Source organism: Photinus pyralis, unplaced genomic scaffold (assembly GCF_008802855.1).
Source record: "Photinus pyralis isolate 1611_PpyrPB1 unplaced genomic scaffold, Ppyr1.3 Ppyr1.4_LG7, whole genome shotgun sequence".
NCBI classification, from domain to species: Eukaryota; Metazoa; Arthropoda; class Insecta; order Coleoptera; family Lampyridae; genus Photinus; species Photinus pyralis.
The window spans coordinates 2,734,315-2,758,230 of NW_022170738.1; the positions used below are offsets into that span (position 1 = coordinate 2,734,315).

The 23,916-nt window shown below is 35.4% G+C and overlaps 5 protein-coding genes across 5 annotated transcripts; 2 read left to right on the top strand and 3 right to left on the bottom strand.

Annotated features, from left to right (window-relative positions):
- Positions 1-6,490: 6,490 nt before the first annotated feature.
- On the bottom strand, positions 6,491-7,408 carry LOC116177425. The gene is made up of 2 exons (XM_031496399.1): positions 7,286-7,408; positions 6,491-7,233 (listed from the first exon to the last, which is right to left on the bottom strand). The coding sequence occupies exons 1-2, from the start codon at positions 7,325-7,327 to the stop codon at positions 6,688-6,690; spliced, it is 588 nt and encodes a 195-aa protein (XP_031352259.1). The 5' UTR covers positions 7,328-7,408; the 3' UTR covers positions 6,491-6,687.
- Positions 7,409-10,189: 2,781 nt separating this feature from the next.
- On the top strand, positions 10,190-11,063 carry LOC116177482. Its single transcript, XM_031496469.1, has 2 exons — positions 10,190-10,298; positions 10,350-11,063. The coding sequence occupies exons 1-2, from the start codon at positions 10,257-10,259 to the stop codon at positions 11,031-11,033; spliced, it is 726 nt and encodes a 241-aa protein (XP_031352329.1). The 5' UTR covers positions 10,190-10,256; the 3' UTR covers positions 11,034-11,063.
- A 2,311-nt stretch (positions 11,064-13,374) lies between these two features.
- Positions 13,375-14,239, bottom strand: LOC116176480. The gene is made up of 2 exons (XM_031495072.1): positions 14,136-14,239; positions 13,375-14,097 (listed from the first exon to the last, which is right to left on the bottom strand). The coding sequence occupies exons 1-2, from the start codon at positions 14,175-14,177 to the stop codon at positions 13,408-13,410; spliced, it is 732 nt and encodes a 243-aa protein (XP_031350932.1). The 5' UTR covers positions 14,178-14,239; the 3' UTR covers positions 13,375-13,407.
- A 4,408-nt stretch (positions 14,240-18,647) lies between these two features.
- LOC116175481 lies at positions 18,648-19,453 on the top strand. Its single transcript, XM_031493616.1, has 2 exons — positions 18,648-18,731; positions 18,785-19,453. Exons 1-2 carry the CDS (start codon positions 18,690-18,692, stop codon positions 19,451-19,453), a joined length of 711 nt encoding a protein of 236 aa, XP_031349476.1. The 5' UTR covers positions 18,648-18,689.
- A 1,582-nt stretch (positions 19,454-21,035) lies between these two features.
- LOC116176481 lies at positions 21,036-21,911 on the bottom strand. Its single transcript, XM_031495073.1, has 2 exons — positions 21,813-21,911; positions 21,036-21,758 (listed from the first exon to the last, which is right to left on the bottom strand). The coding sequence occupies exons 1-2, from the start codon at positions 21,852-21,854 to the stop codon at positions 21,069-21,071; spliced, it is 732 nt and encodes a 243-aa protein (XP_031350933.1). The 5' UTR covers positions 21,855-21,911; the 3' UTR covers positions 21,036-21,068.
- Positions 21,912-23,916: the final 2,005 nt, after the last annotated feature.

A 23,916-nucleotide genomic window follows, 5' to 3' on the forward strand; every position in this document is an offset into this window, starting at 1 on the left:
TTCCATAGCAACGGGTGAGCGAAAAGAGTGAGTGAAAAATTTTCACCCACTCATAATACACATACGCTGAACTTTTATTTATTCATAATTCATCACTAATAGATACAAAGCAACAAAATTACTTATAAATATGAAAATTAACATTACAATTGTTAAAAATTGGTTGATTGATACCAGGGACTTGAACTTTTCCACTTCCACTTCTCTTTGATCAAATGTCTTCGCTTTTTTAGGTTGATAACCCTTTAGAATTACTTTTTAGAATCGCGAACAAGGTTTTAAACCTAAAACATTTCATATATTACAACCAGTAAATTAATAATGAACTAAAACTTACTTGCTTTCTCAAAAACAAATAGGGTGCATTTAAGCATCGACAATATAGACCATAAAGAAGGGGCAGCGTATTTTTGTATCAATCCATTGAAATAAGCAACCACTACTTCTTCAATTACAACATTTACGTTTCTGTTCTCCATCCACGACCGAAATTTTTCCAACTCCTTGATGTATCTGTCTGGATTTCTTCGGTAATAAATTAAATGTCGCTGCATTCGCTTCTTCCAAAATGTTATCTGGCACAAATACACTATTTTCATCTTCCATTTTCTTGGAAATCTAAACGCGCACACTTTTGCTACAATTATAATTTGTTGACAGATTGTGTCAATTGTTTTACGCAGATCTCATGGGAACCATAACAACGAAAACTACCTACTATGTTTTTTTCAGATGCTTAAAAAATAACTATTACACTTGTTTCTTTTTAAATTTTTATTAGTAACAGGATTGAACAAAACGCTATACAGCACTCGTGGAAAACTAAATCACTCACTTGTGTGTCGTTCCACACTCGGCTACGCCTCGTGTGTAATCTCGACACACGCGTGAGTGAAACTTTTAGTTTCTCCACTTGTACTGTAATATACTATGCCTGACTCCCATTACAGTCCTAGTACTTACATGCAAAATACCAATTAGATCGTTCATTGAATAAGTTATTCAATCAACGATTGGATAATTATAATGCAGACAATGTGGATATTTTTATTAATATACCTACACAAAGGATAATGGTTTTTTAATTACTAACAATTAATGGAATATGTGTAGAAGTAATTATTCCTTTAGTTTTGCGCCAATCATTAAAAGGTTTCCACGCCCATTCGTATCTTTTTCTTGACTTTGTGGGGAGCGAATATTGCACTACGGCGGCCGCAGCTTCGGCTACATTATCACAACGTCTTGCGTAGATACTGTTCCTCACTGATACCTGATTTTGTACCTAGTTATAAAGGCTGTATAGTTGAAAAGTACAAAGCATAAAATGCAAACTGCATTAAAAATGACACTGACTGTTTTAATAATTTTGAAATCTCTATGGAAACAATTAAATAAAGTAATTTTAGCATGCGTGATTAGGTATCAAAATTTCCACATATGAATAATTTAATATGGAAAAGTTATCTGCATGTTGCGGTTTCAGGTAAAATGTTATACTAATACGTCATGAAAGTGAGTCCACCTGACTTGGAGGCATTAAAGAGATACTCGGACGCTGCGCGTCCTCGTACTTTTCAATAAGCCTCCGCGTCATGTAAACGACCACTTTCATGACTTATTATGTAAATAACTATTGAGTAAGTTTTAGTTGGGTTATAACGTAAAAACTTACCTCATTTGCCTGATCACGTTCAATGTAAGTTATAAAAGAAATTGTCTCTGAAACTACCTGCCGGTTTTTTTGTGAAACGGAGATCAGGATAGGTTTTTAAATATTGTTCACCGTAATTTTTCTTTTTATTTATTTATTTATTTTTTTATTATCCCTCTCTTGTTCTGGCCCCTCAACAGGCTTGCGCCCAGTTACAAAGTGACCCGCATAATGCTTTTTAGAGGTCCTCTGCAGAAGGTCTTAAGTTGTTCTATATTACTCCGGTATTTACCTTACGAATTAAGAAGACTGCAGGAAAACCTAATTCGGAGTAGCCGGCAGAATGCTTGAAACTGGTTTAAGGTCATTTCCATCTCTGCCACAGATGAAAAATTCACCTCAATCCAGAATCGAACACCCGACCTCCGGATTTATAGCCCAACGCTCTACCATTGAACCACAAAGTCGGTTCAACATAGCTCCCGTAGTGATTCTTTGCTGCTTTGTAAAGTACCAAGTTGGTAGAGTATCGGAGGACTCGACGGATATAAACTTCTACGTTGGTCCCTATAATTTTAAAAAAATAAAAAATAAAAAACAATATATGTTTATTCCTCAATATAATAACATGATTTACAATAAAAAAAGAAAATAAATCACATTGAGAAATTTTAGGGGTCCCATAGACAACGTCCGTGGTGAGATTTCCCTCACGTATTGCATATTATATACCCGCGACAAGAGAATTAGAGCCAGTCATTTATAATAAGAAAAACAAACAATATAACCCTAATGAATAAAGCTGAAAAGATTACGGATTACATTTACTAACAGTCTTTACAATTTGAGTTGAGCTGAGAATAAAATAACTTGTAAACTATGATCATAAAACAACTTAAAAATAATGTCAGAGAATCCAAAAAGAAGAAAAGCATATATAAAACATAAAAAATCATGAGAACTATTTACGAAGCCACATAAAAACTAAACCGCAAAACTAAAAAAATCATCCTCAATGTTTTCAGTAGCCAACAATAGTTTTTTAAGTTGCAATAAAAATACATTGAGATTACTTTTGTTGTCAATTTTAGTAGAAACGAGATTGTAAAGTTGTGCATTACAGGAATAAAATTGTTGATGCAGAGTTAATTTTGAACGAGGAACTGTAGCTGGTAAAGTATGTCTTAGATTATGCTGATTATCAAAATTGCAAAAGCTATTACTGCTTCTAATATAAAAAAGTTTCAATACCTTGAAAACGTACATATGTCGTAAATGTAGAATTTTTAACTTTTGAAAAATTGGCCAGGAATGTGTCATTTTACTATTTCTATTACCCTTATTACGGCTTTCTGCAAAACCGTTAAAGGGTAAAGATTGGAAGCATACGTACCGCCAAAGCAGCACAGCACGTAACCTAACTTAGAACTCACAAGAGCATGATAAATATTTGTTAGATAAATATTTGTTAGAACATTTACTGGACAAACGTTCCTTAGGAAATAAAACTTAAGAAGAACACCAAACATTTCTTGCTTTAATTTACTGATATGCTCCTTCCAAGATAATTTGGTATTAATGATTAACCCCAGATATTTAATTTTTTCGGTATTTTCAATTTGCAAACAAGAACAATTTAATCTGACTTTGGACTTTGGAAGATCATGTTTTCTTTAAGAGAAAAAATTTGGTACTTAGTTTTATCACCCAAAACCATATAATTTTTATCGAATCAGTAGCGCAGTAGTTCTAAGTCACATTGCATACTAGCTTGAAGGGCTGCGTGTGAATATTCAGAATATGTAAGAGCGAAATCATCAGCGAAGGAAGTGATATTGCCTAAAAAATTCCCATCACAAAGGTCATTAATATAAATCAAGAATAAGACCGGTCTCAGGACTGAGCCCTGAGGAACCCCATGCTCCAATAAACCTTCCTCGCTGAGATAGTTTCCAATTCTAACACACTACTTTCTTTGAGAGAGGTAACTAGAAAACCATTCATGATTCATGGGACAACCCTCTAACACAGAATAGCGGAGACGTAGTATTTGAGAAAGATAGTGTTATTATAAGAAAGGATGGTGAAGTTTTGATTAAGGGAAGGAAAACAAATCAAGGCTGGTACGCCGTAAACATAGAAAGTGAAAAACCCAAAGTCCTACTGACACAAGAAATATGGCACAGGAAGCTGGGACATCTTGGTGGTACAAATTTGAAAAATCTTTGTAGCATGGCTGACGGCATACAATTTAGAGAAAATAAAAATTTCTCTTGTGAAGTTTGCATAAAAGCGAAACATGCAAGAACACCTTTCTTAGGTAGTCTTCCAGAAGCTTCGGAGGAACTAGAAATTATACACACGGATGTGTGTCAAATAGAACATGAATCGTATTGTAAAGAAAAGTACTTTGTCTCATTTTTAGACGACTATACTCATTATTGTGAAGTTTATCCTTTTGAAAAGAAGTCGGATGTGGTAGAAATAGTCAAGAAATTTATCAACAAGGTGGAAACACAAAAGGGTAAGAAAGTTAAAGTTCTGAAATGCGATAATGGTACAGAATTTCTGCGATTAAAAGATTGGTGTGCGAACAAAGGAATTGTTATAAATTGGACCACTCCGTACAGTCCACAGCTTAATGGAAAAGCGGAACGTCTAAATCGTACATTGTGCGAAAAAAATGCGTGCACTGTTGTTTGACGCTGAAATTGAAAAGACGTTCTGGAATGAAGCATTAAGAGTAGCTTGTTATGTAACAAATAGGTCACCATCATCAGCGATAATTGGTAAAACTCCAATTGAGGCCTGGACAGGCGTTAAACCAAATTTGAAGAATTTACAAATTTTTGGTAGTGACGTGTATGTAAAGGTTTTGCCGAGTACAAAGAAATTGGAATCAAAATCGGTAAAATTGAAATTGGTTGGTTATTCAGCAATTGGATATCGTTGCTGGGATGAAAACAAACAAAAAATTGTAATCTCACGAGATGTGCAATTTGTAAAAGAAACAAAATCATCTGAAGATGTTTCTCAGATTGTTAGAGAACCACAAATTATTAATTTGGATTTGCTGGAACAAGAACGTAATAATGATGCTGACGAGTCGTATAATGATATGCTGTTGCCAGAATATCAGAATGACAGTGACGAAAATCATTTTAATTCTGATATCATGGACGACACGGATTCTGAAGAAGGAAATAATGCAGATCTGAACAGAAAGGGCCTTCTAGGACTAAGAGATCGAACTCGTCTGGGACGACCAGCATATTTTAATGATTACGTTATGTTAACATACACTGACGTAATGAAAAGTGTAGATAAAGAGCTTTGGGAGAAAGCGATAAATGAGGAAAAAATGTCTATTGCGAAAAACAAAACCTGGATTCTTGTAAAAACCGAAGAAGCGAAAGGCACAAAAATTTTGAATAGCAAATGGATATTCAAAGGAAAAGAAAATGGAACCAGGAAAGCTAGACTAGTTGTAAGAGGTTTTCAACAAGAAAGAGGAATAGATTTTCAAGAAACATATAGTCCTGTGGTAAATATGACAAGTTTGCGAGTACTTCTTACTATCGTCTGCTGCTGCTAAAGAATTTAAAATAAGAATCTTTGATGTAAAAACAGCGTTTCTTCATGGGGAACTGAAAGACGAAACATTCATGCAAATTCCGGAAGGTTATCCAAAGAAGGAAGGAATGATATGTAAGTTACAGAGAAGTTTATATGGGTTAAGACAATCACCGTTATTGTGGAATCAAACTTTGACGAAGAGGCTCAACAAAATTGGACTGAAACCACTAAAATGCGATAGTTGTATTTTTAAAAATGAATCAAATACTGTCTATCTTGCTGTATACGTGGACGACGGAATAATTGTGGGGAAGAATTTGCAAGAGGTAGATGAAATTTTGAACAATATCAAAAAGATGTTCGAAATTACAGTAGATCATTCAGCAGGAACATTCATAGGAATGGAAATTTCACAAGAAACGAATGGAATTCGTTTATCACAGTCTTTGTTCTGCGAACAAGTAGCAGAAAAATTTGGTTTGACTAATGCTAAGGATTTGGAAATACCAATCATGACAAAAGATGAGACTGATCGAAATTTAAAAGGTATTTTCCCATATCGTGAAGCAGTAGGAAGCCTGCTCTACCTCAGTTCAAAAACACGTCCGGACATCAGTTTTGCTGTTGGAAAGGAATCTCGATACCTGGAAAATCCATCAGACTCGGATGTAAAAAATGTAAAACGTACAATAAAATATTTGAAAGGAACCAAACATTTAGGTTTGTTCTTCAAAAAGAATGGAAATTTGAATGAGATGGTAGTGTACACGGATAGCGATTATGCTAATGATCTAGAAAGTAGACGTAGTACTACTGGATATGTATGTTTCCTTAATGGAACACCAATAAGCTGGTGTTCAAGACGGCAACCCATCGTAGCACTCTCATCTATGGAAGCTGAATTCATAAGTGCAGCTGAAGCTCTGAAGGAAGTTTTATTTTTGAAAGCCTTGATTGAAGAGTTGATAGGCGAAAATTTAAAAATTAAATTTCAAATTGATAACACGAGCACAATCGCACTAATAAAAAATGGGAAGTTTAATCAGCGCAGCAAACACATTGATGTGCGGTATTATTTCATTTGTGAAAAATTAAGTGAAGGTGTATTTGATTTGATACATTGTCCCACCGAATATCAAATAGCCGCGACATACTTACTAAGCCATTATTGCCAATTAAATTTAAACGGTTTAGGGATGTGTTAATGAACTGAAAGTGATGAACATTGTTGTGCAAAGTTTGAGCGAAGGTGTTGAAAAGTGTTCTGTACAAACTTTGTATAAAGTATCAAGGAGTGAATGTTATAAAATAATTGAAGTAGTTGTATTCTATAAACAAATTAAAAAGCTTGTCAATATTATTCAATATCTTTGATTTAGAGTATGGTTGTATCAAGATAAGATCCAGGGTACAATTTTCACAGTATCTAACATAAAAACAATCCAAAATTACAGCAATTATATAAAACCAAACGTAGAATTTAGATCTCTTTGTAGATCGCGAATACTGTTCATAGTCGACTTGCATATTTTATCAAACTCAGTGTTACGTTCGATGAACAAACTCTTGAGGTTCGGCAAACTGACACTACTTTGAGCATCCTCTTTACGTTTCACGTCGGAGCAACACATCTGAATTTCCTCGCACGAGGAGTTAGGTTTCTCCACGCATTTTTGCACTCTTAGTACAACATTTTTAAAGGGCGTAAGAACGCCAATAAACCGCTCTTGAACGCTGCTATCAACGCTTGTTATTTTCCTCGTATGATCTCTCGATATATCATCAAGACGATCCAGTAAGTACTTAACACTCTGTTGGTTAGAGTTACGTCGTTCATTAAGTTGCTCACGTACTACTTGCGGAGGAGTTCGTTTACCTTTGAAACACAGTTGTGGCATGTAGGGCGTATTTCTGAATAATTCGCTATGTGCCGGATATATAATTTTCATGCAATTGTCGAGGGTTTCTGAAATCCGTTGCTGGCACTGCCTACCGAAGGTACACTGTAAAAAAATACATGTTTGTAATTAGCAAAGCAAACTGATGAATAATTACGTGAACAATTAGAATGCCAATAAAAACTGCAAAAAATCGCATTACGATGTGGTTCAGTGGACTAACGCAAGACTAAAGGTAAAAGCATTTGACGTTTTTTTATAACGACTGTTTATCGCCTACTTATCATATTTCAATTTTTAGCTTCCTAGCATGTGCTAGGTAGCTATTGCGATAGCCGTTTTTTGTACATTTCAAAATTTCATCAAATGTCGACGTTTTAGACCATTTTAAGCAACTTTTAAAGAATAAAACTTTTTTCCGTCTGTATGTACGTACGTACGTACGTATGAACGTACGTACGTACGTACGTACGTTTGTTGGCAATTTTCTGAGAAAACGGCTCGACGGATTTTGTTGAAATTTTGTATATATGTTTTAGGCATACCGAACAGAAAAATAACCGGCCGGATTTTTGAAAAAAAATTTTGGAGCGCCGTAACGGCATCGAACTTTTTTTTTCAAATAGCAACCTAAAATTTTTATTCTATTATTTGGAAGACCTTATTTTCCTGTCAAAAAATTGTGTTGCATATGTGCAAAATGCAACGATCTTGTTTCTGAAGCAATTTAAACGAAATTTCTATGGTAAGTCCCTTTAATAAAAGCAAACAAAATTCATGCGCAAAAATCGTTTTGCGCATGCGCAGAAATGCAATTTTCTTATTTATGGAACAATTAAAACGAAATTTGGATGGTAGGTCCTCCTAATAAAAGAAAACAAAATGCATGCGCAAACAATCGAGTTGCGCATGTGCAACATCCAACTTTCTTATTTATGGAGCAATTTTAACGAAAATTGGATGGTAGGTCCCTCTAATAAAAGCAAACAAAATGCATGCGCAAAAATCGTGTTGCGCATGCGCAGAAATGCAACTTTCTTATTTATGGAACAATTTTAACGAAATTTAGATGGTAGGTCCTTTTAATAAAAGCTAACAAAATGCATGCGCAAAAAATAGTGTTGCTCATGTGCAACATCCAACTTTCTTATTTATGTCATCATGGGGAATAGATGAAAACAGGTAATCAACTCTACGCGAATTTGTTTGAAATAATCTATGCTATAAAAATGGTCGCTTAATGTCAAATTTAAGTTGCCCATTAGTGAGTATTTTTTATTAGTGTCAAATTGCGATTTTTCACAACGAATAAATTGGAATGGTATGTTCGATAACAGTTCAAGAAATGTTTGACGTATCCTGAAATCGTGTAATATTGGTTGCATACAATTCCACGAATTGACGGTTTTCTCTTCATAGCATGAGCTAGGCGAAATTTCATCAAATGTTGACGTTTTAGATCATTTTAAGCAACTTTTAAAAAATAATATTTTCCCGTCTGTAAGTGCGTACATATGTTGGCAATTTTTGGTTTCAGCTAGGAAGCTATTCTGTCAAGAATTTGACACCTGGTTTTTATACTCTTTGAAAGTGACATACTCGTACATGATCAGATAATGGAGGTTATAATAATTATTTATTTATTTAAACCTTGGCGTTACGCAATTTATTATAAACAAGTTAAAAGGAGAAGGAACGTACTACTAAAATAGCCCTATAGCTAAATAACCCTATATATATATATAATACAAATTAAATAATTTAACAGTTTATAGAGAAGTTTATGTTGACGCACAAATATAAATGCGTTAAAGATGAAACGCTTATAGTTCGCATGCGGAACGTAAAAAAAAATAATACGTATGTACCTTTATTACTGTTTCAATCGCCACAAGTCGTTGGTCTCAGGCGGGTGGAGCTTTCAACGGCTCGTTTCTAATTTCTGCAGGTCGGTTATCTGGTTGACTTCACGTAGTCGTTTTGGACCCTGGTGCTAAAATGTAAATTTCAGAAGAATCACATTTGGCGGAAAATCTTCGTTGTAGAATTTCAAATGTAAAACTGACCCGTAAAGGCACCATGGCTGGAGTGTGTAAAATGAAACGCGGGATTATTCGATTGTCCATTTACCAATGGGAGTCCTTACAATGTCGACAATGAAGCTGAAGTACGTTTTCTTAGTAAATTTATTCCGGCGCTGCCAGTTTTTGCGGTAGAAAATTGCCACTGAATTTCGTCTCTCTCATTAACTTTTATAATTCACTTAGCCCTTAACTATCGGACCAACCCACCTTTAAAATAACAAATCTTAGCGCTAATTTTTTCATATAAATCGCAATAATTACAAACTATGACAGATAGGTGCGCAAATTTTAATTGCGTTAATTCCGAATAAAATGGTCCATTTGGAAACAAATAGAAGTGGTATGTTTCTATTTAAAGAAACAAGATGGCGTCAACTTCCGGTATTTACGGAAGCGACACCATCTGGAAATTATCTTATTTCGCAATAGACGATTATGACGGTGAACCAAATTTCAAGTTTCTATTTCAACTGCAAGTTTAAAAACTTTTAACGAACGAGTTACGTGACTCGCCATGTAGGCCATGGTTCCAAGGGACTGTGGTCAACCTAACAGTATTCTTAAACATATCTTCAATGTTTATGGTTAGGCTTTTGCACTTCTTGAGAGAAAGAGAGTGGTTATACTGATACTGATAACCACTCTCACCCAAATATATCATATCAACTGACCTGATGCAATATTTCGAATAAAAAGCAGTTTCGGTGTAGTAAAGTTCATATAACGACAATAAAGTTATAAGTGTATTTGGGTTAGATGAGATCAATGTGTGAAATTCAAATTAGTCCGTTACGGTGGTTTTTTACATATGTTATTGCAAATTATGTTGAAATGTGTAAGGACGCCACACGTGATAGTAAGCAGCCGTTACTATAAAAAAGATTAACGACGGAAAATCCAAAACAAAACTTGTATTTTATGCACCCAATCGCGAAAACGCGGGTATTCACATACCTATCGATAACACAACCGGGAGTGGTGGTACAATCTAGATAAAAAGATGTCAAGGCTTTCTCTCTCTTAGTACCGCCTCCAATTTTCAAGATGCAACTATTCGCAATTACCATTGCAATCCTCAGCATTCACGTAATTTTTAATGATTTTGTTTTTGCTGCCTGCTAAAATTTTTTGTTACAGTGCGCTTTCGGCGAGCAGTGTCAAAAATCGTCGCAAGAGAGCACCGACGAATGTATCCAGATTATTCATCCACAACATGGCAAATTATTGGGAAATATTACCTACATGGCTGAAGAGTACCAAAACCAAATCGAAAAAAGTCTCAAAGATGTCCAGAATCTAATTAACAATAGTAGTTCCGTCAGTAGTGGGTGCATGAAAACTTTATTGAACAGCGTTAATGAGTTATCCAAATCCTATATGACCAAAATAATAATGGTTGATGCCAACGTTAAACATCGTTTTATGGGTGTTTATATAGCACTCATGAATGCTATTAAAGATGTTCAAGGATGTGTGGACAGACCTCACGTTTCATGCGAGGAAATTCGTACGTGTTGCTCCAGTGTTGAAAATGCGTTGTACGCGGAGAGGGGTGTCAGTGTTGAGAAAATAAGCAATTTTCTTGTCGAGTTTAAAACACAATACAGCAGTGAATGTGAAACGATTTTAAATACCATTTATAAGCTACAGGAAGATGTAAATGATTGCAAGGCGGGGGTTACTAACCGAAAAGCACCCCTAAGGTCGCACGGACTTCTTAGTCTAATTCACAAGTCCAGTGGTAGTCTAAACGTGGTCGCCAATGGATTATTAGTTATTTTTACTACTTTGTCTTTAGTCATGCATATAAAATTAAAATAAATTAAGTAAACTGTTACCTGACAAGCTTGATTTTTAAAGCAGCTTTATTCTACCATTTACCCCACATTCAACTTTTCTTAACCCTTTGAATGAACACAACCATTTAACACAGGCTACGCACGGGAGTGACAAAATCTGTTAAGGGCATGGTTTTCCGTAACGTACATTTTCCATGAAGCGGGTCCCTGGGAGAGTTTTTCGATGAAAACGAATTCTACATGAGCGAATACCAGAAGCCAATAATGAATCTTCTAGGGGCGAATGATCTGAAGGAGAATTTTTCGAGATGAATGAATATTCGGGTGGAGAAACTTTCGGGGCGAATTTTCTGAGCCGAATCTTTCTACAATCAGTCTCAAAAAATTCTAAAGCTCGTGAAAATCGGCCGCCATTTTCCAATATGACCCCCGTAGCGTAGCATGCAGGAGTGTTAATTTTTTATGTTGTCAATGGGTACTAGTACCTACTAGGGAATTAGGTGTACATAATATCTAATATGACTGGAATATTATATCCACACAAATATTAATTTAATATAATATAATCTTTGCGCAGTTGACATGGACGCCTTCTACACTCAACCATTCAACGTGTGTTTTAATTTACGTGTTGGAGCATGTCGTAGATGGAGTTCCGAATCGTTGCTTGTGTGAAACCATCAACATCCCTAACGGGTTTCTTACATTGCCTTGTTTTTTAAGACTTTGTAGAGGTTTGCCCTATTTAGAAATTTGTGAAATAGAAGTTACTGTTTGCAGGTTAATATTAAATGCGTCCGCAACTTTCTGAGAATGAAATTTGTTAAGTATACGAATTTTCACATTACTAAAGTAACCATTCGCCTACCTCTCTTACTGCTGCAACGGGTAAAAGTCACAAAAGTCACAAAAAGCACAAGCATGCCAGCAATAAAATAATAAAAGCAAATCAGGTGCGCAATAGGGTGGTCCAAAAAACCTTGCGGATTAGTAATCACAGAAACTCTCCTATCTATAACTATCTCGGAGTGGAGTCAAGGATTGTTCGTAATCCAATGCGCCAAGTGGCCTCTTGACTTGCACTTATACCAGGAGGCGACGGTATTATGTTTTGAATTTAACCGGAAGTCAAATAGGCTACACTCCAAACAAACATCATTGTACCAATGTACAATTTAGTTATTGTTATACCTACTTATCAAATCTCTGGCCCCAATTTTTCAGTTTCTATCGGGTTTGACACAGAAGCACTGGTTTTTTATCAATGATTGTGATATCCATGTTTAAAGTAGGTTATGCATTTGCGTGTCAATTTTTTCAGTTAAGTAGACAATTTTTAGTAAAATTTCATCTTTTTCAATACTTCCATATTTTTGAAGGTCAAGTATTTGCCACCTCTCTTCCTCAAAGTTTTAACCTATGGATATCACAATCTTTGGGGAAGTACCAGCCCCTCCTCCAGAGTCAAAATGGACAAAAAATGGGGACGTCGAAATCTTGCATATAGCACTGTCTTCATAGAAAATGCCAAAAACAAACGAAAATACAGATTTGATGCAGCGTTCAATGTTTTATTGCACTGAACTATTAACTTTAAGAATTGACTATGGTGTTATGATCACTCATCACAATGAAACCCCAACTCGAGCCTCAACTATATTTCACTTATAACTTGATACTGCATAGGTACTGGATACTTTGACATAAACCTAAAAATTTTACTAGTGTCCAACCATTTAACCTTGCTTAGGAATTTAATTAAATTAGGGAGGTAGATCAATCTCCTCCCCTTCCCTTTCTTATTAAAAAAATTACGAGTCAAAAGGTTAAATATTTAAACAGTATTAGCAATTTCACTCGTCTTACTACTCCCCAGTGGCCTATTTCGCCTTCAAGACCTTTAACAATTGCTTATTTATCCATCTTAGAATTCACGAAATTCATCAAATCTAAGAAGACGTTTGATGTGCCCATCCAGGCCCAATAAATCTCGGAATTAATAATAGGAAAAGTAAAAGGTGTCAAGATTTCGATGATTATTTCCCAGATTATCGTAAGTAGGTATATCAAGTGAAAAATTTTGCAAGGGAAACGATCTTTTGATTCTTCTTCTATTCTATCCAAACAATACGCTCTGCTTTGATTTTATATTCATCATTCATCATGGCTGGTATAGTATCTTTATTGAACAAACTTTCCAAGTCCCAGACACAAGCGATAACTATTTAGGCCTTTAGGCTGAATTTTCACATGAAGTATAGAATTGGCAATGAAGAACATCGAAAAAAATGGAAGATTACCATTTGTAACGGCAATTCAGTGCACAATTGCAGACTAAAGATAAAGTTAATGAAAACTTATGGTCACATGTTAATAATTTATATTTATTTAAATATTTAATACATAGCTCGAAACACTACAAACAAAATACTACAACTAACCAGTAAATTACTTGTCATGACAGATGTACTAGCTTGAGATTTGAGAGTCTTATCCAGCATAACAGCTTCGATTCGAGATTTTTTCCGTTCGGTAACCCCCGTCTTGCAACTATTTAAATCTGCTTGTAGATTACGAATGCTACTTAAAATCGAATCACATTCTTTACTAAACTGAGTGGTAAACTCCACTAAGAAGTTGGTTACGCTTCCAGAACTGATACTTTTTTGAGCATACAGTTCATTCTTAACGTTGGTACAACAGGACTGTATTACCTCACACGAAACATCATGGTTCTCCTCGCACTGCGATGCTTTTACCAAGGCACTTCCCAACGCTGTGTTAGTGTCAATAAAACGTTGTTTAACATTACTGTCAACAGTAATTACTCTGGTCATGTAGGATTTGGATATGTCATCAACACGAGTACGTAAGTTGTCGAGGCAATGCTTTTTAGTAGTGGTAGTAAATTGTTCATTAGTAATTTCCCTCCGAACGTCTTTGAGAAGGGTATATATTTGTTGCAAGTATTGTTGAGGGAGGTTGACTGTATTTCCAAGTAATTCGCCGTGTTCCGGATGAATAATCTGCATACATTGGGCCATGATCTCTTTTTCCGGTTTGTTGCACTGCGCGCCGAAAGCACACTGTAAAAATCACAATAAGTGAATTAATAAAAAATTACGTGAAGGCTGAAGATGCCAATTATAAGTGCGAGTAGTTGCATTTTGTGACTGGTTCGCTTGTTAAAACGAGAGTATAAAACATAAATATATCAAGAATCTATTTATATATGCTGATACCACGTGTTACTTCAGATAATAGTGAATACCCCATTTTTCGCAAAGTTCAAGAATTATGCGGATTTTCCAATGTAAATCTTTTTTATTCTCAAGATTCGGTGCGTTATTTTGGGATTCACTATCGTATAGGTCATCATTTATTATCTTGAATGCCGTTATTATATTACTTTCCTTGTAGGTTGTACCATATTGCGCAACCACATTTTTTGCATAATGATCCTTAATAACCCATAATTGGGTAATATTGACATTCGCGATTTACTGTCACCTGTGCTGTCACTCAAGAATTGATGCGATTGTTCATAGGTAGAACCATTGCATACAAGGGTTCAAAACAATAAATTAAAAAAAGTTCAAGGTGAACGCAAGGAGAGAAACAAAAAATTCAAATGCATGGATAATACTGTTAATTTGTACCCAAAAGAGTGGGAAAGTTATAGTGTAATAAATTCTAATAATCCTCCTACGGTTATTTAATTATGTTGCACATAATGACATAAACGAGAAGGGAAGAAACAATTATTGAACGGTATCAAGTGTTCAAGAAGAATGCAAACCAAATTTAAAATTCAGTTTTAGAGAAATAGAAGAGATAGCGTTTGTGATAAGTGATGAAATAATACAAGAATTGTGAATAATGATGCAACCGTGCAACCATTTGTTAAAATCATCTTCTGGACCGTATTAGAAGAAGTTGGTCTAATATGTCGCAAGCTAAATGTAGCCAAAGTTGATGGGTCCATAACGAAAATCAACTGTGGCAAAAGCAAATAAGGGAAAAAAGACACTTTCAAATAGTGATGTACACGAAATTTTTTGCATAATGATCCTTAATAACCCATAATTGGGTAATATTGACATTCGCGATTTACTGTCACCTGTGCTGTCACTCAAGAATTGATGCGATTGTTCATAGGTAGAACAATTGCATACAGTGTGTCCACATCGCGTGGGATTGCATGGGTAACTTTGTTATTATTAAAGATAGAGAATTGGTTAAATGGGCAATGTTTTGCAGTTTTAGATGCTTATTTAAAATTTCCTTATGGAAATTCAAAATGTCGCATAGGTTCGACGTAAATTCAAAAAAACTAAAATTGGTCATTTCCTTGAATGTCTTATATCATCGAAAGTATAAGAGATATAAAAAAAAGTTTTATATAAAAGTGACTGTCTTTGATACGCTTAATTTAGAATTGATGTCAAAAAAAAATTCAAGATGGCCACTTTTGAGGAACATTTACCAACTTCCTAAAGTTAAATGGGCGCCATATTGGATTTTTAGATTACTTGATAGGTTTTTAAATTCTCTTTTCAACGAGCTATTATAACATAAGATTGAAAATAAGATACCAGTTATATTAACGGTTTTTGTATTTTAATCAAGTAGTCTGTGACGAATAAAAAAAAACAAAACAAAATCTATTCGAGGCAACAAAACAATGAAAATAATCACACCAAATGTTTAAAATACTGGCCATTATTAGTGAAACAGACACTTCAAGACAGTTTAGTTTAGGCAACGTGTTGCCATTGATAATTATTATTATTATTGTAGTGGTAGCTACTTCCACTTTACTTTTATTTTTTAATTAAGTACTTACTTTTATAATTTAATGTACTGTACATAATTCGTGAATTGTGACCAGTGCAGACAGCTTGTTGGTAGGTAGAATAAACCAACCCTTTGTTCGAAACATACGTTGTCGAGAAAAATCCTTTAAGGAAGTTTATTGGAGAATTTGTAAATAATGGTGAGCAGTTTCAGATCCAACGAAGATTACCGGCCAATTACGTGACTTCCCATTATGCCATAAAATACATTAATTAAAAAAAATATTATTTGATTTCGGCGTGAAACTACAACATGTACGTTTTCCTGTGACAAGTATAGTGTTCATTATGTCGATTTGAACACTCCGCAGTTAGAAAAATAAGATTCATCTGTCCATATACTCGGACTGGTCAAACTGTTAGTTTCGATATTCTTGCGGATAAACCACCTACTGACCTACAAAATGTGACCTGGGATAATGCATCAATGGTAATACCTACATGTGTAAAATAAAGCGAAGTGTCTTGAAATGTGTTTAACTGGATAATGACATGACATTTTTTTGAGGGAATAGTTTGTAGTTATACCACCATTTGTAGGTATCTAAGTATGGATAATAAGATAGTCAATAAGTGATGATATAAAAATCAAAATTTTTCTAGGTCTACTTATATAAAATTTTGGAGGGAGTTGTAATGCCCAAACCCCCCTCTCATGAGTGCATCCCTGATTTTTTAAACATCTGCTGTAATTATTTTCATTGTTTTGTTGGCTCGAATAGATTTTGTTTTGTTTTTTTTAATTCATCACAGCCTACTTGATTAAAATATAAAAACCGTTGATATAACTGGTATCTTATTTTCAATCTTATGTTATGATGGCTCGTTGAAAAGAGAATTAAAAAATCTATCAAGTAATCTAAAAATCCAATATGGCGCCCATTTAACTTTAGGAAGTTGGTAAATGTTCCTCAAAAGTGGCCATCTTGAATTTTTTTTACATCAATTCTAAATTAAGCGTATCAAAGACAGTCACTTTTATATAAAACTTTTTTTATATCTCTTATACTTTCGATGATATAAGACATTCAAGGAAATGACCAATTTTAGTTTTTTTGAATTTACGTCGAACCTATGCGACATTTTGAATTTCCATAAGGAAATTTTAAATAAGCATCTAAAACTGCAAAACATTGCCCATTTAACCAATTCTCTATCTTTAATAATAACAAAGTTACCCATGCAATCCCACGCGATCTGGGACACACTGTATACTTACTGTATGTACTGTAATTGTATATACTGTATATACAATGGTCCTACGTATGAACAACAGCATCAATTCTTGCGTGACAGTAAATCGCGAATGTCAATGATATTACCCAATTATGGACTAAACCCCATGGAAATTGGAAACGCATAGTAAAGATCCTGAAAAAGGTAGCACTTTCCATACAATTGTTTGACAAAAAGTCTGGTAATTTTATCAAAAAATGTCATCTTAAACGCATATTGATTGATTTTCATGTTTTGGATCTATTTTAGAAATTAAGTTATTTTTTGAAACTCTATTTGTTTACCTTTACAGCCGATGGATGCATGTACGAGAGTTTGGTTGTTCGCATTCGGTAAACTGATTTATCTATAATATCATTGTATATACACGTTCAATGATAATATCCAGTCATTTTGTGCCAAAAAACGGCAAATAAAAATTCGTGTAGGAAATTATTTCGGTAAAGTGTGGAGGAATGTCCCCTGATGATTGTGTAATAAAGTCCCAAGCGATTTCGGTGGCGCCGACGCGAAGGGAGGGGGTTGTAAGTACGGGGTTGGCGTTTTTCGCATATATCTCAAAAACGGTCCGTCGTAGGAAAAAATCTCTTATCGAAATCATCATCAAAATCATAAAATTTGCTACAACTTTGTTTCGGAAAAAAACGCATTGGAAGGGATTAGTCCTACCAAAATCACCTCCGTCCTCTCGTTTAACAAGCAAGAACGGGGCAGAGTCTCCATCTCGTTGCTAGTTTCCTTTTTCTACCATTTTCCTAGGTTCCACGGCAAATTGCCACCCTTACAATGTGTGGAGCTGATCCGCGGCGATGTGGGATTCTGAATCTCCAATTCTCCCGCCTGAAGTATGTTTGTATTTGCACTGTCTAACTAGTCATATGTGTCCCTTTGACACCGGGACCACGCACTTTTTAGGTAAGGTAACCGGATAGAGTCCGCGTGGTTGCCAAGCACGTTGGGCATCCAGGTACTCCTCTTGATTTTATTTGAATTTGTGCCATAGTGTTGTTTTCCTTTTAGTTTTGTTTGCATTTGAGTGATATTCTATTTAGAAAAGACGCATTAAGTAAGAAACATCTGGTCCAATTGTGCGTACTTTATAAAAGGTATATTTAGGTGTCTTCCAAATCATTAATTTGAGTCAATATTGGGATTTTTCCTTGTAGCAAATAAGGTATGCGCGTTTTACTTTCAAAAACAACATCTCAGGAAATAATTCGTGGGGGGGGGGGCGTTTAGACAGCAAAATTTGATGTACGTCTGGCACACCTTCAAGGTATAGGCTACGTACTGAACAAAATTCCAGGACTCTAGGACCATTCCCCTAGAAGTAGTTCAAAACGGTAGAAGTGGGTCCGGACGGATGGACAAAACGCAAACAATAGCACATTTTTTTAATTCTTAAAAAATGTTCTAAAAAGGATTTACGACGGAAAATCCTAAACAAAACTAGGAAATATATACACCCAATCGCGAAAACGCGGGTATTCACATACCTATCGATAACGCAACCGGGAGTGGTGGTACAATCTAGACAAAAAGATGTCAAGGCTTTCTCTCTGTTAGTACTGCCTCCGATTTTCAAGATGCAACTATTTGCAATTACCATTACAATCCTCAGCATTCACGTAATTTTTAATGATTTTGTTTTTGCTTCCTGCTAAAATGTGATTGATTACAGTGCACTTTCGGCGAGCAGTGTCAAAAATCGGGGCAAGAGAGAAGCGACGAATGTATCCAGATTATTCATCCACAACATGGCCAATTATTGGGAAATATTACCTACATGGCCGAAGAGTACCAAATCCAAATCGAAAAAAGTCTCAAAGATGTCCAGAATCAAATTAACAATAGTAGTTCCTTCAGTAGTGGGTGCATGAAAACTTTATTGAACAGCGTTAATGAGTTATCCAAATCATATATGACCAACATAATAATGGTTGATGCCAACGTTAAACATCGTTTTATGGGTGTTTATATAGCACTCATGAATGCTATTAAAGATGTTCAAGGATGTGTGGACAGACCTCACGTTTCATGCGAGGAAATTCGTACGTGTTGCGCCAGTGTTACAAATGCGTTGTACGCGGAGAGGGGTGTCAGTACTGTTGAGAAAGTAAGCAATTTTCTCGTCGAGTTTAAAACACAATACAGCAGTGAATGTGAATCGATTTTAAATACCATTTATAAGCTACAGGAAGATGTAAATGATTGCAAGGCGGGGGTTACTAACCGAAAAGCACCCCTGAGGCCGCACGGACTTCTTAGTCTAATTCACAAGTCCAGTGGTAGTCTAAACGTAGTGTCCAATGGATTATTAGTTATTTTTACTACTTTGTCTTGCATATAAAATAAAAATAAATTAAGTAAACTATTACCTGACAAGCTTGATTTTTAAAGCAGCTTTATTCTACCATTTACCCCACATTCAACTTTTCTTAACCCTTTGAATGAACACAACCATTTAACACAAGCTACGCACGAGAGTGACAAACTTGTTTAGAAATCTGTTAAGGGCATGGTTTTCCGCTAACCATTATCTGGTAGACTGATGCGCTCCATAGAAACGCGTAGGTACCTAGTATCAGACTTGAAATAATCACCCCCCGACCTTTAAGCACAAGCATGCCAGCAATAAAATAATAAAAGCAAATCAGGTGCCCAATAGGGTGGTCTAAAAAACCTTGCGGATTAGTAATCACAGAAACTCTCCTATCTAACTACTCGGAGAGGAGTCAAGGATTGTTCGTAGGTAATTCAATGCGCCAAGTGGCCTCTTGACTTGCACTTATACCAGGAGGCGACGGTATTACGTTTTGGATTTAACCGGAAGTCAAATAGGCTACACTCCAAACAAACATCATTGTACCAATGTACAATTTAGTTATTCTTATACTTATCAAATCTCTGGTCCCAATTTTTCAGTTTCTATCGGGTTTGACACAGAAGCACTGGTTTTTTATCAATGATTGTAATATCCATGTTTAAAGTAGGTTATGCATTTGCGTGTCAATCTTTTCAGTTAAGTAGACAATTTTTAGTGAAATTTCATCTTTTTCAATACTTCCAAGTTTTTGAAGGTCTAGTATTTGCCACCTCCCTTCCTCAAAGTTTTAACCTACTTTAAAAATGGATACCACATTCTTTGAGGAAGTACCAGCCCCTCCTCCAGGGTCAAAATGGACAAAAAATGGGGAGGTCGAAAACTTACATATAGCACTGTCTTTATAGAAAATGCCAAAAACAAACGAAAATACAGATTTGATGCAGCGTTCAATGTTTAATTGCACTGAACTATTATCTTTAAGAATTGACTATGGTGTTATGATCACTCATCACAATGAAACCCCAACTCGAGCCTCAATTTAATTTTACTTATAAACTTGATACTGGGTAGGTACTTGATACTTTGACATAAACCTAAAAATTTTACTAGTGTCCAACCATTCAACCTTGCTTAGGAATTTAATTAAATTAGGGAGGTAGATCAATCTCCTCCCTTTCCCTTTCTTATTAAAAAAATTACGAGTCAAAAGGTTAAATATTTAAACAGTATTAGCAATTTCACCCGTCTTACTATTCCCCAGTGGCCTTTTTCGCCTTCAAGACCTTTAACAATTGCTTATTTATCCATCTTAGAATTCACGAAATTCATCAAATACAAGAAGACGTTTGATGTGCCCACCCAGGCCCAATAAATCTTGGAATTAATAATAGGAAAAGTAAAAGGTGTCAAGATTTCGATGATTATTTCCCAGATTATCGTAAGTAGGTATATCAAGTGAAAAATTTTTTTTTTTTTTAGGCTGAATTTTCACATGAAGTATAAAATTGGCAATGAAGAACATCGAAAAAATATGGAAGATTACCATTTGTAACGGCAATTCAGTGCACAATTGCAGACTAAAGATAAAGTTAATGAAAAATTATGGTCACATGTTAATAATTTATATTTATTTAAATATTTAATACATAGCTCGAATCACTGCAAACAAAATACTACAACTAACCAGTAAATTACTTGTCATGACAGATGTACTAGCTTGAGATTTGAGAGTCTTATCCAGCATAACAGCTTCGATTCGAGATTTTTTCCGTTCGGTAACCCCCGCCTTGCAACTATTTAAATCTGCTTGTAGATTACGAATGCTACTTAAAATCGAATCACATTCTTTACTAAACTGAGTGGTAAACTCCACTAAGAAGTTGCTTACGCTTCCAGAACTGATACTTTTTTGAGCATACAGCTCATTCTTAACGTTGGTACAACAGGACTGTATTACCTCACACGAAACATCATGGTTCTCCTCGCACTGCGATGCTTTTACCAAGGCACTTCCCAACGCTGTGTAAGTGTCAATAAAACGTTGTTTAACATTACCGTCAACAGTAATTACTCTGGTCATGTAGGATTTGGATATGTCATCAACACGAGTAAGTAAGTTGTTGACGCACTGCTTTTTAGTAGTGGTAGTAGATTGTTCATTAGTAATTTCACTCCGAACGTCTTTGAGAAGGGTAGTTATTTGTTGCAAGTACTGTTGAGGGAGGTTGGCTATATTTCCAAGTAATTCGGCGTGTTCCGGATGAATAATCTGCATACATTGGGCCATGATCTCTTTTTCCGGTTTGTTGCACTGCGCGCCGAAAGCACACTGTAAAAAATCACAATTTAGCAATTATTGTAAAAGTGAATTAATAAAAATTACGTGAAGGCTGAAGATGCCAATTATAAGTGTGAGTAGTTGCATTTTGTGACTGATTCGCCTGTTAAAACGAGAGTATAAAACAGATAAATATATCAAGAATCTATTTATATATGCTGATACCACGTGTTACTTAGAGATAATAGTGAATACCCCATTTTTCCCAAAGTTCAAGAATTATACGGATTTTCCAGTTTAAATCTTTTTTATTCTCAAGATTCGGTACATTATTTTGGGATTCACAATCTATCGCATAGGTCATCATTTATTATCTTGAAACTTTCCTTGTAGGTTGTACCATATTGCGTAACCACATTAACAACAACGACTCAAAGAATTAAAAAAGTTCAGGTGAACGCAAGGAGAGAAACAAAAAATTCAAATGCATGGTTAATTTGTACCCAAAAGAGTGGGAAAGTTATAGTGTAATAAATTCTAATAATCCTCCTAAGGTTATTCAATTATGTTGCACATAAGCGGGAAGGGAAGGAACAATATTATTGAACGGTATCAAGTGTTCAAGAAGAATACAAACCAAATTTAAAATTCAGTTATAGAAAAATAGAAGAGATAGCGGTGATAACTGATGAAATCAGAGAAGAATTGTGAATAATGTGTTGAGAAAAATAGCAACACTAAATATTTTTAAATAGATCAGTTAGCACTGAGAGATCGAGTAATTGTTTTAAATAAATTTGTCAGTGTATTTTTATGACAAATAATTATAATCTTGTTTTAACTACGTGTTCACATATATCTGTCTTCTAAAAGGTTATGCGCCCAGTATACCGCATCTGCGAATAAATTTCAAGCATTCAAAAGTTGTCGTTTGTGCAGATAATTTTTTCGAATTGTTTGTTATGAATGAAAAACTGGTGTCGTTCGTCAAGTTGAATGCTTCCAACTATGACAATTGGAGCTTCAAAATGAAGTTATTGTTAATAAAAGAAAAATGTTGGGAGGCTATCAGCAATGAGAAACAGGAACCAGTTACGGTACAGTGGAAATCGAAAAATGAGCTGGCAATGGCACATATTGGATTAGCAGTTGAAGATAACCAGCTGATACATATTAAGAAAGCTGAAACGGCAATGGAGGCTTGGCAAAATCTAAAAAGGGTTCACGTCAAAAACACTCTAAGTACAAAAGTGTGTCTGATGCGAAAAATTTGCCGTCTTCGTCTTGAACAGAAGGGTGATATGGAGACACACATCGCTACGCTAACGGACCTAGTAGAAAGGTTGAATGCAATGCAGGAAAATGCAGTTCTGGATGACCAGTGGTTAGTGGCAATTTTATTTAGCAGTCTCCCTGAGGAATATGAAACTCTAGTCACTGCTCTGGAGGCGAGGCCGGATGAAGATTTGACCCTGGATCTCGTAAAAGGAAAATTGATTGACGAGTGGCAGAAAAGAGTGAATCGTGCGAGTGGCGAAAACAGCAACGAGACAGCTTTGCATACTACAACCAGAAAAGAAAATGATAAGTGCTATTTTTGTAAAAAGGTGGGTCACAAGAAAACAAGCTGCGAAAAATGGAAGAAATGGAAGGAAAATAGGCAGAAAAACGGAAAGCAAGATGAAAAATTCGTTAATAAGGCGCACTGTGTGGTAAAAACTGATAATGAATCATCCAATTGGGCATTCACAGCAGGCAATCTGGCATTTCCGGGTGTTTGGATTCTTGATTCCGGTGCGACGTGCCATATTTCAAACAATCGTGATTTTTTCGAGTCCTTTGACAGCAGTGTCAAAGAAGATGTTAGTGTTGCTAACGGAATGAAAGTAAGATCTACTGGAAAAGGATCCGGAAAGTTAATCGCAGTTGATAGCTCGGATAGACGTCGCGTTATTATGGTTGATGATGTGCTGCTGGTAACAGAAATGAAGGTGAACTTATTGTCAGTGAAGAGACTAGTAAGCAAGGGATTCATTGTAAACTTTGACGCGAAAGGTGCTACCATTAGTAAAAACGGGACTGTAGGTGCGGTGGCTGAATTGATGAACAATTTGTTTGTGTTAAAACTCTATAATGAAAACGTGTCGTTGGTGACTCAGCCCACCGAGTGCGTTCATATCTGCCATCGTAAGCTTGGACATAGAGACCG

Excerpts from the sequence above, each read along its gene's own strand:
- LOC116177482 (XM_031496469.1), top strand. The coding sequence starts at position 10,257 with ATGCAACTATTCGCAATTACCATTGCAATCCTCAGCATTCAC. Across the intron at positions 10,299-10,349 it reads TTGCAATCCTCAGCATTCAC|TGCGCTTTCGGCGAGCAGTG; the intron begins GTAATTTTTAAT and ends TTTTTGTTACAG.
- LOC116177425 (XM_031496399.1), bottom strand. The coding sequence starts at position 7,327 with ATGCGATTTTTTGCAGTTTTTATTGGCATTCTAATTGTTCAC. Across the intron at positions 7,234-7,285 it reads TTGGCATTCTAATTGTTCAC|TGTACCTTCGGTAGGCAGTG; the intron begins GTAATTATTCAT and ends ATTTTTTTACAG.
- LOC116175481 (XM_031493616.1), top strand. The coding sequence starts at position 18,690 with ATGCAACTATTTGCAATTACCATTACAATCCTCAGCATTCAC. Across the intron at positions 18,732-18,784 it reads TTACAATCCTCAGCATTCAC|TGCACTTTCGGCGAGCAGTG; the intron begins GTAATTTTTAAT and ends GATTGATTACAG.
- LOC116176480 (XM_031495072.1), bottom strand. The coding sequence starts at position 14,177 with ATGCAACTACTCGCACTTATAATTGGCATCTTCAGCCTTCAC. Across the intron at positions 14,098-14,135 it reads TTGGCATCTTCAGCCTTCAC|TGTGCTTTCGGCGCGCAGTG; the intron begins GTAATTTTTTAT and ends TGATTTTTACAG.
- LOC116176481 (XM_031495073.1), bottom strand. The coding sequence starts at position 21,854 with ATGCAACTACTCACACTTATAATTGGCATCTTCAGCCTTCAC. Across the intron at positions 21,759-21,812 it reads TTGGCATCTTCAGCCTTCAC|TGTGCTTTCGGCGCGCAGTG; the intron begins GTAATTTTTATT and ends GATTTTTTACAG.